The sequence below is a fragment of the Heteronotia binoei genome, chromosome 1 (assembly GCF_032191835.1).
Source record: "Heteronotia binoei isolate CCM8104 ecotype False Entrance Well chromosome 1, APGP_CSIRO_Hbin_v1, whole genome shotgun sequence".
Lineage (NCBI taxonomy): Eukaryota > Metazoa > Chordata > Lepidosauria > Squamata > Gekkonidae > Heteronotia > Heteronotia binoei.
In genome coordinates this window covers 259,353,225-259,370,554 of record NC_083223.1, presented here as the reverse complement: position 1 = coordinate 259,370,554, position 17,330 = coordinate 259,353,225, and the positions used below count along the sequence as shown (strand labels likewise).

The window sequence follows — 17,330 nt, the reverse complement described above, 5'->3', positions numbered from 1 at the left end:
CCTACCTTCTGGGGCCACATGGCCGGCTTCTGTCTAGGAAGTGATGGGTATTGCCTCCTGAACCTCCTGAACCTGTGAACATTGGCTGGGTGTGAGCTTAACAGTCCTGCTTGGAATGATACAGCAGCTGTGACACTGAGGCTGATTTCCCACTAGCCTAATGCCACGCTCACTCTCCTCTTCTCCGCAGGGCTTTGGTCGGATTTCACACTATCTGCCCCGGGGCTGCAACTTGCTCTGCCTTTTTCGCGTGGCAAACAGAAACTGGTTTTTGGAGGACTTTGTTTGCTGCGCGAAAGAGGCAGAGCAAGTTGCAGCTCCGGGGCAGATAGTGTGAAATCCTATGAAAGCCTCACAGAGAAGAGGAGTGTGAGAGCGGCACAAGACTAGTGGGAAATCAGTCAGAGAGAAAATGGTGGATGTAGGGGCCGTGGCTCAGTGGTACAGCACCTGCTTGGCATTCAGAAGGTCCCGAGTTCAACCCCTGGCATTTTCAGTTAGGAGGTGATGTGAAAGACCGCCATCTGAGACCCCGGAGAGCTGCTGCCAGTCTGAGTAGACCAGGGGTCCTCAAACTACGGCCCGCGGGCCAGATGCGGCCTACTGAGGATGTTTATGCGGCCCGCCAGGTTATGGCAAAATCAGACCGGAAGTGACGTTTGACCTAAACTCGCGTTAGCAACGCACACTTCCGGCACTGGGCTGAGGCGGCGGAGACAGAGTATGAGGTGATACCGAGGTGAGGTGAGTTCCCAGGCCGGGGTGTGTGGTGTGGGGAAGGGAGAGAGATGCAGAAGACGGAGAACTGACGGCCCGCGGCCTTGTACAGTAATGGCAGTCCGGCCCTCCAACAGTCTGAGGGACAGTGAACTGGCCCCCTATTTAAAAAGTTTGAGGACCCCTGGAGTAGACAATACTGACCTTGACGAACTAATGAACTGATACAGTATAAAGCAGCTTCATGTATTCAGCTGGGCTGCCTTGGGAAGCAGGGATGCTTATCTTAAATCAGTCTTCGGTCTGATTGGTTTTGGGGATGAGGAAAATGCCTTGAATTGGCCTTGCAAGTGTTTCACTGCCACCAAATCATTCACCTCTTTTACCCATCTAATCATATGACCCTTCTCCTTAAATCCCTGCATGACTTCCTGCCTGCTCCCGGACACCAGAACAAACTTCCTGTAAGTTATCTTCCTAGCTCTCCGTGGCCTTCGCTGTCTGCTCTTCTGTCCCAATGCAGTGCTGTCATGGTCCTTCTTCTGTGCATACTTGGCTGTTGGAAGGCTTCCTGCTTCCTACTTCTACCTGGAACTGCCTCCTGGGATGCTTGCGTGTTGCCCCTGCTCCGACTTCCTTCAAAAGCTTCCTCAAAGCCTGCACTTTCCATTAATCCCATAGTAGGCTTTGCCCACTGAATCATGTATAACAGAGATTGGACTACGCCTCCTTCCCTGTTTCTCCTTGCCTCTGCCCTGCCCCCTTTTCTCTCATGTCAAATTCTAGAATGTTAGCTTCTTGGGGCAGGGACTCTTTCTCTCCATAAAGCACCCTGTTCACCCATGGTGTGCCTGTTAGGTAAAGGTAGTCCCCTGTGCAAGCACCAGTCGTTTTCGACTCTGGGGTGACGTTGCTTTCACAGCATTTCCACGGCAAACTTTTTACAGGGTGGTTTGCCATTGCCTTCCCCAGTCATCTACACTTTCCCCCCAGCAAGCTGGGTACTCATTTTACCCACCTCAGAAGGATGGAAGGCTGAGTCAACCTCGAGCCGGCTATCTGAACCCAGCTTCCGCCGGGATCAAACTCAGGTCGTGAGCAGAGGGCTCTGACTGCAGTACTTGCAGCTTTACCACTGTGCGCCACAGGGCCTGCTAACTAGATAACAGATAATCCAGGAGTTGCCAAAGCTGCTTAATGTAAGAGCCACACAGAATAAACATCAGATGTTTGTGAGAGGAAGGAAGGAAGGAAGGAAGGAAGGAAGGAAGGAAGGAAGGAAGGAAGGAAGGAAGGAAGGAAGGAAGGAAGGAAGGAAGGAAGGAAGGAAGGATACATGGGGTGGGGAGGGAGAGGTGGGAAGAAAACATCTTTAACTTTAAATGCATTCTCCAGGCTGCTGGTTGGCTTGACTTGGATAAGTGATTTAAAGAGACAGATGCCTTCTCCAAGCTGGCCGAGGGGGGTAGTGGGGGCTTCAAGAGCAACACATGTGGCACAGGGGTGGCCAAACCGAGCCGCAGTTTGGCCACCCCTGTGATAAACTGTCTTGGTACTGTTCCAGCATAACTGTGATGGAAAGTTCTGTCAAGTCTTCTGATTTATGGTGATCCCAAAGGGTTTTCAAGGCTAGAGATGCTGAGAAGTGGTTTTACCTTTGCCTGCCTCTGTGTAGCAACCCTGGACTTCCTGGGTGGTCTCTCATCCAAATTCCAATCAGGACTGACCCTGCTTAGCTTCTGAGATCTGAGGAGACCAGGTTCGCCCGGGCCCTGGCATAAGTACAGCCTTTGAAAGCACGGAGAATTCCTGTACTTCACAAATAAGCAACAAACTGACCGTAATAATTAATGGGAACGTGCCTTGATAAAAATGAAAAGATTGTGCTACAGTTCCATTAGAGAAAGTGAGAGAGCTGGAACATTAACATTCCTGAATATGAAAGGGGAAATTTGTGTTAATGGCCAGCCTGGGGCACAGTATAATGGATACAAATGGGGGTTTTGTGTGTGTGTGTGTGGTTCTTTTCTTTTCTCCTTTGAAGCAGCTGTGCAAAAATAAGCATCTGTTTGTCCGGTGTAACTGTGGCAGCCGGCTAGCAAGCTAAAATTAATGTGCAGCTTGTCGCGTTGGGAAGAGACCTTGCTACCCAGCCTAATTAACATGTTTTGTAACTCTTGTTTGTGCACAAGATGTTGAAAATGTGTAACGTCAGCTCATAATGGGCACTGAACTAAGGGGGTCTTTTTTCCTTCCTCTTCCCCCCAATCCCCTTCCAGGAAGTTGACATTCTGGACATCAGCTCTATCCGGGACACTCGGACTGGGCGATATGCTAAACTCCCCAAGGTAACCACAATGCTGAGAGAGAGAGGAAGGGAGGGTTGGGTTCAGAAACTGCAGTTTAATTGAACCTAAATATGGCATGCATGATTGTCTGAATGCAGGTCACTATGCTAGCTATGGATATTGTCGGTTAGACCAGGGAGCCAGTTTGTTGTACTAGTTAACTGCGTGGACTTTTATCTGGGAGAACCAGGTTTGATTCCCCACTCCTCCACTTGCAGCTGCTGGAATGGCCTTGAGTCAGCCATAGCTCTGGCAGAGGTTGTCCTTGAAAGGGCAGCTGCTGTGAGAGCTCTCTCAGCCCCACCTACCTCACAAGGGTGTCTGTTGTGGGGGAAGAAGATAAAGGAGAATGTAAGCCACTCTGAGACTCTGATGCAGAGAGAAGGGCAGTGTATAAGTCTACAGTCTCCTCCTCCTCCTGTTTGAAAGTAGCTTATTTACCATTTTTAGCTTAGCCTATAGTTCTACGCAGAAAAATAGGTGGTGGAGCTCATCCAGGGATTGTTATGCAGCTGCACATACTATTCAATGGACAAGGAGGTGGAACTCTCAGAAGGAGGAGGTGGAACTCTCAGAAGGGTTCAGGAGCTGTTTTCCTGTGAGCTCCCACTGAATCCAAAGCCTGGTTCTACGTAATGTACAAATACAGCCATCCTGGTTTGTTCCTTGGCACTGCCCTTATCACAGTGCAGGAAGGGTCTCTTTGCCAGCTGGGTCTCTGTGGGGGGGATGAACAATAGAATTAAACAGTCATTTTTGAGGCAAACAAGGATTTTCATATAGATTCGGGTGGGTTTGAGTGGTTGTCCACAAAAGGAATAAGTTCACTAATTGACTACAGTAAAAATAAACTCTGGCTTGAATCACGCTTATGCATTTTTATTAAATTGTTTTATACTTTAAATGCTGTTTTAATGTGCAGGTGTTTTAATATTTTTACAAAATAGGAGTCGATTGCACCTTTAAGACCAACTTAGTTTTATTCAGAACGTAAGCTTCCATGTGCATGCACACTTCTTCAGATGAGGAATGAGGTATTTTTACGTTTGCTGCCTTGGGAAGACCCTATTTGGACAGAAAGGCAGCATGAGGGATTTGAAATAAAATAAATAGACCTAACGAATCTGATGCCTTAGTAAAACAATTTCTCTGCTCGGAGTAGTGTAGGGCTGCTAGCTCTGGGTGGGGGAATTCTGGGAGATTTTGGGGGTGGAGCTTGGGGAAAGGCAGGGTTTGGGGAGGGAAAAGACCTCACCAGGGTATAATGCCACAGAGTTCACCTTCCAAAGCAGCCCTTTTTTCCAAAAGAACTGGTCTCTGTAACCCAGAGACCTCCAGGTAATGTTGACCTCTGGAACCTGGAGATTGGCAGATCTGCAGCATTTGGATATTTAACCCCCATCACTGGCTATCCTCTCCATGCTAAGACTGGGAGATGTCCTTGGCTTTGCCTGGCCCACCTTCTCCCACCACTGCTTTTATAGATCTGCACTTAATTTAGGATTCTGTGCCAAGGAAATCCCAATTCTGCAATGAATACAGCTGAATTCTGTGTGTGTGAGCCAGCGGTGGCCAAACTTGCTTAATGTAAGAGACACTAGAATAAATGTCAGATGTATGAGAGCTGCAAGACATGAATGTCAGATGTTGGAGGGAGGGAGGGAGGAAGGAAGGAAAATAGAAGGTGGAGCGGGGGGGGGGGGAGGGAGAGGTGGAAAGAAAGCAATTTTAACTTTAAATGCCTTCTCCAAGCCAGCCAATGGGGTAGTTGGGAGCTTCAAGAGCCACACAATATGTGTGAAAGAGCCACATGTGGCTCCGGAGCCACAATTCGGCCACCTCCGGTATAAGTCATAAAAGCCGAGCACATTACTGTTTGTTTGTTTTAATTCACATCATTAATTTTGCTTCTGCAGTTCATAGCAACTGGCTAGTGGTGATACAGGGTACTTGAAATTCTTTGCTCTGGATTCTGAGAAGGAAAAGAAGAAATGGGAGAGAGGCAGACGTATTGATTGCAAACTTTTTAAAAAAACAAACCTTTTTTAAACAAGGAAGAGTGGTATGCCCTGTGCCACATTCTGCAACTTCTTTGTGTGCTTATGTGAGATCAAGGAACTGAGAGCTTGTGTGTAGTAGCAGTGTCAAAGAGATTAGTTAAGAGTAGAGAAATTCTTGCCTTGAACTCGCAAAGTAGTCTTAAGCAGCTTCTTCTTTGTTTCAACGCCCCCTCTCTACTTCTATAACATGGAGATACTGCTGGCCTACCTTACAGGGTTATTGTGAAGGTTACAGCTCTCCAGGGCTGCTTTTGTAGCAGAAACTCCTTTGCATATTAGCCCACACACCCGTGATGTAGCCAGTCCTCCAAGAGCTTACAGTGCCTACTGTAAGCTCCAGAAGGATTGGCTATATCAGGGGTGTGTGGCCTAATATTCAAAGGAGTTCCTGCTACAAAAAAAAAGCCCAGCAGCTCTCTAATGTGCATGAAGGACTTTGAACACCCAGAAGTTCTATACAGATCCTAATATTATACTGCCTTGGCTCTGTCCACTCTTCTATACATAGCACAGAGCAGGGGGTTGGACTAGATGGCCTTTATGACCCCTTCCAACTCTGTGATTCTAGGATTCTATGACTTTGTTTTCCCAAGCACTTCAGGTCCCAATTCAGATTGAGAACATGAAGTTGCAGGGGAGGTGGAGTGTTACAGCTTCCCATCTAGACACACTGTTTTCTGCACATGAAGCAGCCCTGGGGGACAAACTCCACTCGTGAACAAATGTATCTTTCAGTTCAGGCATTAAAAGCAAGGGAGAGAGGTGTCACACCCAAACAGCTTGTTCCTGTAATCAGATAAATGTGTTTCTGTCTGACTGACTTCTTTGGTGCTAAACCGGCGCTTACATTTCCTCCGCATTTACAAAGTCAAAATCAGAGATGTACCATAAGGCAACACAATGTCTGCATGTAATGGCTTTGCAGGGACAGAAAAGCCATTACTTCCTCAGATTCTCTCTAGCGTCATGGCAGCTGGGTGAATTGAGTTTGGCTGCATTCAGATTCTCCATTGCTTTGCCTCAGGACCCCAAGATCCGAGAGATTCTTGGCTTCGGGGGCTCAGAGCAACACCCTGAGGATAAGTTGGTGACGGTTGTGTATGGCCCTGACCTGGTCAACATCAGCTTCCTCAACTTCATGGCGGTTGTCCAGGATGACACGGCTAAGGTAGGACAGGAGCGTTGCTTGAGAAGATGGCTGAGGGAATTCTACAAGAGAGGGTGTTACCCACAGAGTAGAAGATGCAAATAGGGTAGCTGAAATAGTTGGGGGGAGGTGAGAAGCAGGCCGGTTTCTATGTACCTGATGTGAGGCTACGTTACGGTGAGTCACAGGCCCTCTCAGAGGTCTAAAGCAGCCCACACCACTTCTCGTTTTTGAGGCCTATTGTCATAATAAAAACAACATGCTTGTAAAATCAAAGTGTGAACTTATCAAATGCCAGCGAATTAACACGTGTCTAAATTTGAGGTCCCCTTTTTAGCTAGAGGGGCAAACCAAATAGCCCTCTTGGCCTCGGCCTCTGAATTCTGATTGGCCTTTCTGATTGTCCGTTTAACCATTGAACACATGAAGCTGCCTTATACTGAGGGAATTTTTCAGTCTGTCAAGCTCAGTGTTGTCTGTTCTGACTGGCGGCAACTCTCACCGTCTTTTGCATCTCCTGCAGCCTAATTTTCTGCATGTAAAGCAGATGTTCTGCCACTGAGCCATAACCTGTCTCCTCAGCTTTCTCCATACATTTGTCTAAACCTTTCCTAAAGCCACTGGACTTCACCACATGTTGTGATAGTGAATTTCTCATATTAACGCTCTGTGGGAAGTTCTTCTGTCCTACTAGTTGGTTTAATTAAATGACACCCAAGGAAGAGGGTTCCTGCAGATCTTTTCCAACTGTGGTGCTCCTTCACTTCAGAAAATTCCTCATGCATCAGGGAGAAAACTTATTCCAAAGTGGAGGTGGGGAGACCAGATCTGTGGGATCAGGCCCAAGTTGTGGAATCCTGTAGATCTGTTTGCCCACTGCAAGGGGCCTTTTCCTGAATGAAAAATTTATCTGTCTTGATGTGGTAGAAAGTGCTGTCAGGTCACAGATGACTTGTGGTGACCCTGTAGGGTTTTCAGAGGTAGTTTGCCATTGCCTGCCTCTGCATAATAGCCCTGGGCTTCCTTGGGAGTCTCCCATCCAAATATTAACCAGAGCCGATCCTGCTTAGCTTCTGATGCCATCACGTTCTTGGCTCTTTGTAGATAGCACACTTCATTTCATAAGCCTTTTTCTTGTCCTACCCAGGGAAAGTTTTCTAAGCTTAAACACTACATGCTTTAGCTTTTTTCTGTGTCTGTGTGTGTCCTTCCATGCTGAACTGGAATAGGACTGGGTGTTTGACTGTGTTCTTTAGAAATTGTAATGCTGCGTAAGGTAATATAAGGGAAACTCCCAGTTCAGAAGCAGTCCGTCTCTACATCCCAGTGCCAGGAGGCAACATCAGGGGAAGATCTCAGCATCTTAAGTCTTGCTGTTGCCCCTCTGTGGTAACTGGTTGGCTGCTCTGTGAAACAGAATGCTGGGCTAGATGGACCATTGGTCTGATCCAGCGGGGCTCTTCTTTTGTTCTTGCTGTCTGAGGTGTGTTAGGCTAAAGCTGATGCACAGGGTGGAAACAAGCAGAGGCAAGTGTCTGGCGTTCCTGTTGTTCCTCCTTCATCTCTCCTTTCAGATATGGACAGAGGGACTGTTCAATCTGGCCACCAACATCTTAGCTCAGAACGCTTCCCGGAACACCTCCTTGCAGAAAGCGTAAGTGCCTTTTGTGCCATTCTGTCTGTGTGTAAAGGGGTGTTAAGTCACAACGGACAAATGGCAACCCGGTAGGGTTTTCATGGCAAGAGGTGGTTTGCCCCTACCATTCTCTGCATAATGACCCTGGACTTCCTTGGTGGTCTCCTGTCCAAGTACTAACTGGGGCCAACCCAGCTTAGCTAAGTTCTGAGATCTGACAAGATCAGGCTAGCCTGGGCCAATGTTCCCTTTGAGCTGTGGAGTTTTGTGAGCAAAAATTGTACTTCGTGAACTTCTAGTATTGAAGTTGCAAGCAAGTGATTTGACCACTGCATAAATTAGTTTGCTCTGGGGCCATTTTTTTCCTGAGCTAAGACAAAAATGTGTGACCCCAGGGGCTAAAAAACTGTGAGCTAGCTCACAGTAACTCAGCTTAGAGGGAACACTAGCCTGGACCATTCAGGCCAAGATGCAGGTCCGTTCTTCTTGTTGTTTTGTTGAGTCGCCCAGTCAAGTCCGACTCTTTGCGACCCCATGGACAAAGTCACTCCAGGCCCTCCTGTCTTCCAGCATCCTCTGAAGAGATTGGTTAGAGTCTGGCCCGTCCTGCTTCCATTGTGGGTTGGTAGATCTTCAGGGGTTTGATGGGTGGATGTAGAGTGATACAGCAAGAAATCTCAACAAACAGGGGTATTTAGAAGGCACTGAGCCAAGCAGACCTATCAGTCCTCCATATTTATCCAGCAGAGAAACCAAAAGGCTGCTCTGTAACTAATCCTGGTTTTGTCCTCACAGTTATACCCGGCTTAAGCTCCAGGTCAATCAGGACGGGAGGATTCCTGTTAAGAAGTAAGATGACCTGCCCTCAGATTCCTTCCCCCCCCCCCCTCTTTCCCCACCCTTGTGCCCTGGGGTTTGCGTGGAACTCTTAGTTAATCTGGGATTTTCTGCTGGGAAGAGAGATGTGTGACTAAGACACTAATGTGGGCCGAGGTTTACAGTACAGGAAGAAATCCCCCCCCCCAGTTGTGCTTGAACCCAGCTCTTCTTTTTCCCTCAGCCTCTGAGAAAACAGCTGTTCTCCCTCTACAGCAGACTCCTGTAAATGTTTTGCTCCCACCCCACCCCCAGCGGTATCACAGTTTATTTAGACCAAATATAGCCAGTTTCTTCAGGCTTATCCTAATGTGTCATCCGTTTTCCCCAAAACCCTTTATCATCTGTGTTTGGTCTCTTCCTGGATCATCTGGCTTTTTATTAGTATTCCTTCTAATGTCTTTTGTCAGCTTTGTCTGTTTGACCTGGAGACCCCAATTTCCCTCCTTTTTTTTTTGCAGCATTCTCAAAATGTTCTCCGCTGACAAGAAGCGGGTCGAGACAGCCTTGGAGTCCTGCGGCCTTAATTTTAACAGGGTACATTTCCCTTTTCTTCCTGGGTTCTCCTTCATTTCTCTCCCACCCCTTCCTATCTCACCCTCCTCCTCCATCTTGCCTGGGCCTTTAAGCAACCTTAGAGATCTGAGCAGTTGTTGTTCCATCCATTTCCTTAGTCCAATTTCTCCAGCATTTGGGGAGCCTGGATCTTTCTGCTGAGGCATAGCAATACATGGCCAGGCTTTTCTTTGTCCTGCTGCGGCAACCAGCAGGGTAGATTGTATATATGAAGCTGTTTTATGCAAAGCCAGACCCACTGGCCTGTCAAGCTTTGTGTTGTCAGCTCTGACAGGCAGCAGCTCTCAAGGGTTAGTGGGTAATGAAAGCTCTATCCCAAAGCCTGTTTCTTGAGAAATTTTAACTGGAGATGCTGGGGAATTGAACCCAGGACCAGTCATATGCTCTTACTGAACTTCAGCCCATTCCTTTTCTGAAGAAGTACTTCAGACTGGGATAATGAGTGAGGCCCCAGAGGGCTCCCCAAACCCCAAATTTTATTATTTTCCCTGCAAAATCTCTTCTATCTGGAGTTGTCCCTTAGCGATCCAACTTTATTTTTCTTCTTCTCACTTGCCCTCCCTCCAGAGCGAGTCCATCAAACCTGACGAGTTCACCCTGGAGATCTTTGAACGCTTCTTGAACAAACTTTGCCTTCGCCCAGACATAGACAAAATCTTGCTTGAGATGTGAGTTGGCCCTGTGGAGTGGATGGGGAAGATTGAAGCCCAGAGTTTCTGGCAGATCCAGAGACAAGCCAGTCTCTTTAGGACTAGTAATCTAGAGAGAAGAACTGTATATTTGGCTTTCTTCAGGGGTTTTTTTTTGGGGGGGGGAAGGAGGGGAAGGTATAACAATAATACAGATAACATGAAAAGATATAGTGCATTTAACATGTCTATTTTGCTTGCACTGTTCAATGGAATATTCTTATTTTGGCTGTCGCAAGAACATGCACTGGCCACTTTTAATCAATCAAGTATTTTGTTTACAGGCAACTGACTTCTATGAAATGTCAATAGCGGTCCATGTATATTTATCTGGCGGTTAATCCCTTTCAAATAAACTGAGGGGGGAAATTCCCCAGGTTTCCCTAAAAAAGCGAACAGTTGTTTGGTTATACATCCAGCAACTCTTTTGTTGTATTAATTGGCCTGCTTTTGATGAGGCCGCTCACATCTTCTTGGGGGCGGGGGGCAACAGTGGGAGGGCTTCTAGTGTCCTGGCCCTACTGATGGACCTCCTGATGGCACCCGTTTTATTTGTTTGCTACTGTGTGACAGAGTGTTGGACTGGATGGGCCATAGGCCTGATCCAACATGGCTTCTCTTACGTTCTTATGTTCACCCCTCTTCTTCTGAGATAAACTTGGATGAAGACATCTGTCTTCCCTCCCTCCTTCCCCTTACTAATAGTGGAGCCAAGGGAAAGCCTTACCTAAGTTTGGACCAGCTGCTGGACTTCATTAACCAGAAGCAGCGGGACCCCCGTCTCAATGAAGTTCTGTACCCCCCACTGACTCGGGCCCAGGTGCGGCAGCTGATTGACAAGTACGAGCCCAATCAGCAGTTCCAGCAACGTGGTGAGCCCCCCCCCCTTCCCGGATAGAGGGATAATGTCTTGAGGGTCCCCAGTCTTTTTGAGCCTGTGGGCGCATTTGGAATGTTGAGGGGGAGGTCCACCCCAAAAACAGCTTCTGTGGGAGTTGGAGCCAAATGGAACATCTCCCTCCTTGCACCTTCTGGGAAGAAAGAAAACTTGAAGGGGGAATGATGCCAGGCACTAAGGAAAGCCCAAGTGCTTACTTGTCCTCTTGAACTTCCTTTCATTTGAATGACAGCAGCCACTAACAGTGCCGGCCTCACAATGACCCCACCCACTTTCTGTAAAGCTTGGCTGGTTCTGTGGTGCCCATGGGACACCATGTTGGGGAACTCTGCCCTAAGTGGTAATGTGGGAGTAATTCTGGCCCCCCCTCCCCACCCTTTTGGCACATCAGTTCCCTTTTATTGTATCTATTGACCTGTTTTTCATTCCCCCTTTCTCCCCAGACCAGATGTCGATGGAAGGGTTTGGTCGTTACCTGGGGGGAGAGGAGAACTCCATTGTGCCTCCTGACAAGCTGGATTTAAGTGACGACATGACCCAGCCCCTAAGCAGCTACTTCATTAATTCCTCACATAATACCTACCTCACAGGTACATGAGGCATCTGAATGCCTGCAGTGAAATTCAGATGGCCAAGGGGGACTGCCTCCCCCATTCGCTTCCCCAGGTGCCAATCTAAAAGCAAAAGATTTGTCTCCCTCCCCCCCCCCCAATGCCATCTGTGGCAACACCAACTTAAAATTAATGGCAGTTCAGAAGATGCTCATCTGGCTTTCACCACCTTCTTGGATGGGAGAAAACTGGTCACCACTACCCCGGCACACAGAAAACTAGCATATCAGGAAAAAGGTTAAGTTAGACTTGCTAGCATGGCAAAGCATTCAGTTATGTGAGTATCCTGCAGCCTGAAGTGGTAGACCCCAGATTGTGGTTTTATTACCTCAGTGAAAACTAGGCCCAAGTTCACTCCAGGCCTATGTAATTTGTGACGTGCCATGCCAAACACAGCTGCCAACTAGGATGGCTTGTCAGTCCCTACCAGTGTTCCCTCTAAGCTGAGTTAGTGTGAGCTTGTGGCTCACACACTTTTGTCTTAGCTCAGGAAAAATAGCCCCAGAGCAAACAAATTTATGCAGTAGCTCACAACTTTAATGCCAGTAGCTCACAAAGTAGAATTTTTGCTCACAAGACTCCATGGCTTAGAGGGAACATTGGTCCTTACCTGTTTCTACAATCCTGGCCCAGTAACCAAATCATGTTTTTAAAGATTGGGTTGTCATAGGCTGTGGGTAAATTGAATTTGACTTGGGGATGTTGCAAATTATGCAGTTAAGCAAGCAGTGCTTTCACAATTTTTATTTATTTATACTTTCCTCAGTGAGACTCAAGGTTGATAACAATTAAAAAAATAAATCAGACAGCAGGGACCTCCAATAAACAATATGTACGTGCTCCTAAAATCCCTCTCACAGTGAAATTGTCCGCATATAGGCAGCAAAACACTGTTTCTGCCACCGTGCTGAGGACTTGGATTCACAGGCATAATAGTTCACAAATAGGCTGCAGCTGCATCCTTTAGTTCTCAAAGAACAAGAGCTTTAGGGATAGTCTTGATTTAGAAAGTGCCTCAAGGACTAGGTAGTGTACAGTGATGTTAAAAAGGGGCAAATTATGTCCACATGATTACACTCAAGAAGTTTGAGTGTAAGTGGATGGTTATGTGAGAGCCAAGATGGATCAACAGAACTGTTCTTGCAGCAAGAAAATTGCCACAAGGTTACACATTTCCCCTGGTATACTTGAGGCGAAATGGTTTTTGTGAGAGAAACTCAGCTCTCAATAGGGAACGGTGCCTGTCTTGTCAAACTGTTACCCTTTATGACTATATTTAATTTATTTACTTCATTTGTTTCCCACCTCTGTCTCCAGTGTGGGGACCCAAAGCAGCTTACACGGTTCTCCTCGCCCCCATTTTATCCTCACAACAACCCTGTGAAGTAAAGTTAGACTGAGAGGTTTTTGGGTTTTTTTAAAGTGAGAACGGTTATAGCATAGTGGTTGAAAGGGACGAGTTGTGATCCAGGAGGCCCCTGGTTCAAATCATGCCTCAGCCTCTTCCTTTGCTCCAATGATAATACTCATGTAGACTTCATGTAGAGACTTCAAGATAATATGCGAAGCACTTTGGATGCTGAAAATACTATAGGAATGTGCCATTTTAAAAAAAATTCAAAGATTTGTGGAAGAGTCTAGACAGGTTTTGCAGTCCTTAGACCTGTTACTTTCTCCACACGCACAACAGTTTCTGAATCTTTTCTCCTTTCCTCCCCTCCGAAGCTGGGCAGCTGACAGGCAATTCCTCGGTAGAGATGTATCGCCAGGTGCTGCTGAGCGGCTGCCGTTGCATTGAGCTCGACTGCTGGAAGGGACGCCCCCAAGATGAGGAGCCCTTCATCACACACGGATTCACCATGACAACAGAGATACCCTTCAAGGTATTATTCCCGCTCACTCTCCCTCCAGTAATGAAGGGCTTCTAATGAGGTATTTCTGGGCTTGAGAGTGTGTTGAAGAAAACGTCCCAAATCCTCCTCTTTGGGGCTTTTTTGGTAGAAAAAGCCCAGAAGGAACTCATTTGCATATTAGGTCACACCCTCTGACATCGCCAATGTTTCACATGGGGCTTTTTGTAGAAAAAGCCCAGCACTAACTTATTTACATATTAGGCCACACCCCTTGACACCAAGCCAGCCGGAGCTGCATTCCTGTGCATTCTTGCTCAAAAAAAGGCCTACTCTTCCTATAGATAGTCTGTCTTGTGGTGAACTTGGAGAATAGGCTTTGAAAGCAAGGATGACCTTTTGGAAGGAATGTGACATGTAGAATCATCTTGTTCAGGCCAGAGAGTAGGTCTGGGCAGGAAACTTTTAGACTGGACTAGGAGTGTCACATGATCTGCTCTGGCCTATGGCTGTTAAGAGACTTGCTCATTGGTCTAATTTTGTATTTCTCAAACTGTGAGGTGTGACATCACAAGGTGAGGAGGAGGAATCCAGTAGTACACAACCAACTGCCTGGAAAGTTGAATTCCTGAGCTGGAAAGGAAGCAGTGGTCCTGCCCCCCCCCCCCTTTCTAGCAGTTGTTGAGCTGGAAATGGGTGGAACTGCCAAATTTCCCTCCCTCCTTTGCTTGGCTTGTTTCCTTAGGGGAGAGGCTGTGCCAGACAGTACATAGAGTGAGTGCCCCCAACCAGTGTTCCCTCTAAGCTGAGTTAGTGTGAGCTAGCTCACAGATTGTTAGCCTCCAGCTCACACATTTTTGTCTTAGCTCAGGAAGGACGACCCAAGAGCACAATAATTTATGCAGTAGCTCACAACTTTAATACCAGTAGCTCACAAAGTAGAATTTTTGCGCACAAGTCTCTGCAGCTTAGAGGGAACGTTGCCCCCAACCATGTTTTCTGGCTTAGCCAAGCCCCTCTGCATAGGAATTGGTGACCATAGTTTACACATTTTGCTTCCCATTCCTCACCACCTCTAACTGCATATTGGCTGAGCAAAGTTCCCTCAAAGCTGTGAAATCTTGTGAGGAAAAATTCTTCTCTATGAGTTAGTGGCATTAAAGTTGTGAGTGAACAGTTTGGCTGCTGCATGAATGAGTTTGATCTCGGGCCATCCTTCCTGAGCTAAGACAAAATGTGTGAACCAGAGGCTAAAAAACTGAGAGCTAGCTCACACTAACTCAGCTAAGAGGGAACCCTGACTATCAGTATTGGGAGGGACGGTGGCTCAGTGGTAGAGCATCTGCTTGGTAAGCAGAAGGTCCCAGGTTCAATCCCCGGCATTTCCAAAAAAGGGTCCAGGCAAAATGGTGTGAAAAACCTCAGCTTTAGACCCTGGAGAGCCGCTGCCAGTCTGAGAAGACAATACTGACTTTGATGGACCAAAGGTCTGATTCAGTATAAGGCAGCTTCATATGTTCATATATTCAGTATTGCCACAATTATTGGGCTAGCTACTGGTGATGCGGGAGTGATGGACGTGGCAGCTTCTGTCTCCTTCTGAAATGTGTTTCTTTGAATATGTGGCCCAGAGAGGCCAACAGTTGCTTCAGCTTTGGCAATGACAGTGAAATGCAGCAACCTGCCTTCTTGTTAAAATCCCTTTTCTCCACGCTGTCTGTTTCTTAGCCTCTGAACACCTATTGTTTCCCTGGCATATTTGGGTAATGCCATTGTCTGGCACTTGCTGCTCTGACACTGTCTATTCAAGGTGTATCCCAGCAAGATAGTCTGCTAGTTCATGGCTTGATTCCTCTCTTTAGCGGATGAGAGTGCACTTTTTTTTTTTTGGTTGAAATTCCTTTTTTTCCAGCATGTGTCTGAACAAGTTAATGAGGCTTCCCCCTCCTTTTCCGCATAGCCATCTGTTTTCTTTCATGAGCAACAGCTGAAATCTCCCCTCCAACAGCAAGTTTTGATTTTTAAAAAACCCACAATATTTAAGTGTACTCTATTTATATTTAAATATAAACATGTTCAGAGTTAACTGATGTAAGAGTCTTGTGTTTTATGATGGAGAGAAGGATAGTAGAATTGAGTTAGCAAGTAGGTCCTGAAAGGATGAGTAAGTAGTTTAGGAGTGGGTCTCACTTCAAAAAGCTGAGTTGAGCTGGTTCCCTTTTATCTGTGTCAGAACTTGAAGAACATAAAAAGATCCCAAAGGATTTGGCCAAGGGCCATCTAGTCCACCATTTTCTTTCCCATAGTGGACAGTCAGGAGCTTCCAAAAAAGGGGGAGGGGGACATGGAGGCACAACATCCTTTATGGTCTGTCCCCAGGACATGGAATTCAGAGAGAAGCTGCCTTCATTTGAGGACTCCATTTAGGCATTCCAGGTTGAAAATGCATAGATGCAATCCATAGCTGGTACACTTTAGGTCAGGGGTCCCCAACCTGGTGCCCATGGTCACCATGGCATCCACCAACATCTTTTCTGGTGCTCGTCAAGTATTTTTAGGACGTGGCCCTTTAGGGCTTTTTCCCAACTAGGGTTCTGATTGACTATTGAAGATTTGATTGGCTGTGCAGATTTTTAAAATGTCTCTTTGGCAGCAACTGCCAGCACACGACAAAGATCTGCACTGTGTTACGAAAGTTAAGCTGTGGCAATCTTTTTGTTCCAGGCCCTGCCTCCTGCAGCAGCCATATTGTAGCAGCCATTTTGTTGCTGTACCTACAATGCCATGTCACAATTTAAGCCCCAGGCTCAAAAACGTGGGGACCCCTGCTTTAGGCCATCAGTTGAGGTCCTGACTAGGGGTGTGCATTTGGCTGCATCTGAGCTGAAGAAATATACCTTCTTGGTATTTTCTAGCTATTCTTTCAGCCAGATATAGATTTGGGTATTCTTTTGGCTATCTGAAATGGCCAAGCCCCCAAAAATGTTGGGGATTTTTCAGGACTGCCAGATAGTCAAAGCGAAAGGATGTTTAAAGGGACTACAAGCCCTTTAAAGGGCTTATAAGTTTAAAGGGGCTATAAGCCCTTTAAATGCCCTCAGAATTCACTCATGGCTCGGAGAAGAAATTTAAAAGCATCACAGTCCTTTTAAACACTTCCCCCCCTTCATTGAAACCAATGCAGGATGGGGGCATCTTCTTTGGGGGCCCATAGAATTGACCCCCACCCCCCACCCCCGGTCCAGTCAGCTATGCTGCAAATTTGGTGCTTCTACCTCAAAAAGCAGCCTCCCCAGAGCTTCAGATACGCCAGTATAATGGGGTATGACTATTATGGTCCCCATGACTATAATGGTACCTATAGGGTGTAATGGAGCTGGGGGGGAGGGATTTTCAGAAAAATCCAAATTGCTGGTGTTGTCATTCATTATTGGCAATATTGGCAAATACTGATTTTTTTTTAGTTCAGTATACCCAAACCTGAAAAATACCTATATATTTCTGAGCCTGTTCTGCGGGAAGGGCAGACTATATATATATATATATATATATATATATATATATATATATATATATATATATATATATATATTGCACACCCCTAGTTCTGACAAGTGTTGGCTGTGGTGGCAGAACTTTTTTCATAATGTAGCTCCTCTTTCTCCCTTCATCTCCTGCTGTGTTATATCCAGAGAAGTACTTCTTGACCCTTTAACCTCTCTTCCTGCCTTGTTTTTATTACAGGAAGTCATAGAGGCCATTGCTGAAAGTGCCTTCAAGACGTCCCCTTTTCCTGTCATTCTTTCCTTTGAGAATCACGTGGACTCGTGAGTAGCTGCAGGGACCCCAGTCCTGAAAGCGGAGATGTGGATCCGTCCCCTTTCACCTCCATGCTGTCCTCTCCTAATCCAGCGTTACTGGG

At 46.6% G+C, this 17,330-nt stretch overlaps 1 protein-coding gene across 2 annotated transcripts in view; it reads left to right on the top strand.

Annotated features, from left to right (window-relative positions):
• The window catches only part of PLCB3 (phospholipase C beta 3), an 89,641-nt gene that overhangs the window by 25,922 nt on the left and 46,389 nt on the right, over positions 1-17,330 (top strand). For both annotated transcript variants that reach the window (XM_060254593.1, XM_060254586.1), the window contains exons 3-12: positions 2,997-3,065; positions 6,150-6,293; positions 7,847-7,926; positions 8,704-8,757; positions 9,246-9,321; positions 9,928-10,028; positions 10,755-10,921; positions 11,391-11,537; positions 13,284-13,441; positions 17,153-17,235. In XM_060254593.1, coding sequence (XP_060110576.1) covers positions 2,997-3,065; positions 6,150-6,293; positions 7,847-7,926; positions 8,704-8,757; positions 9,246-9,321; positions 9,928-10,028; positions 10,755-10,921; positions 11,391-11,537; positions 13,284-13,441; positions 17,153-17,235 — 1,079 coding nt within the window. The remainder of the gene's footprint in view (positions 1-2,996; positions 3,066-6,149; positions 6,294-7,846; positions 7,927-8,703; positions 8,758-9,245; positions 9,322-9,927; positions 10,029-10,754; positions 10,922-11,390; positions 11,538-13,283; positions 13,442-17,152; positions 17,236-17,330) is intronic.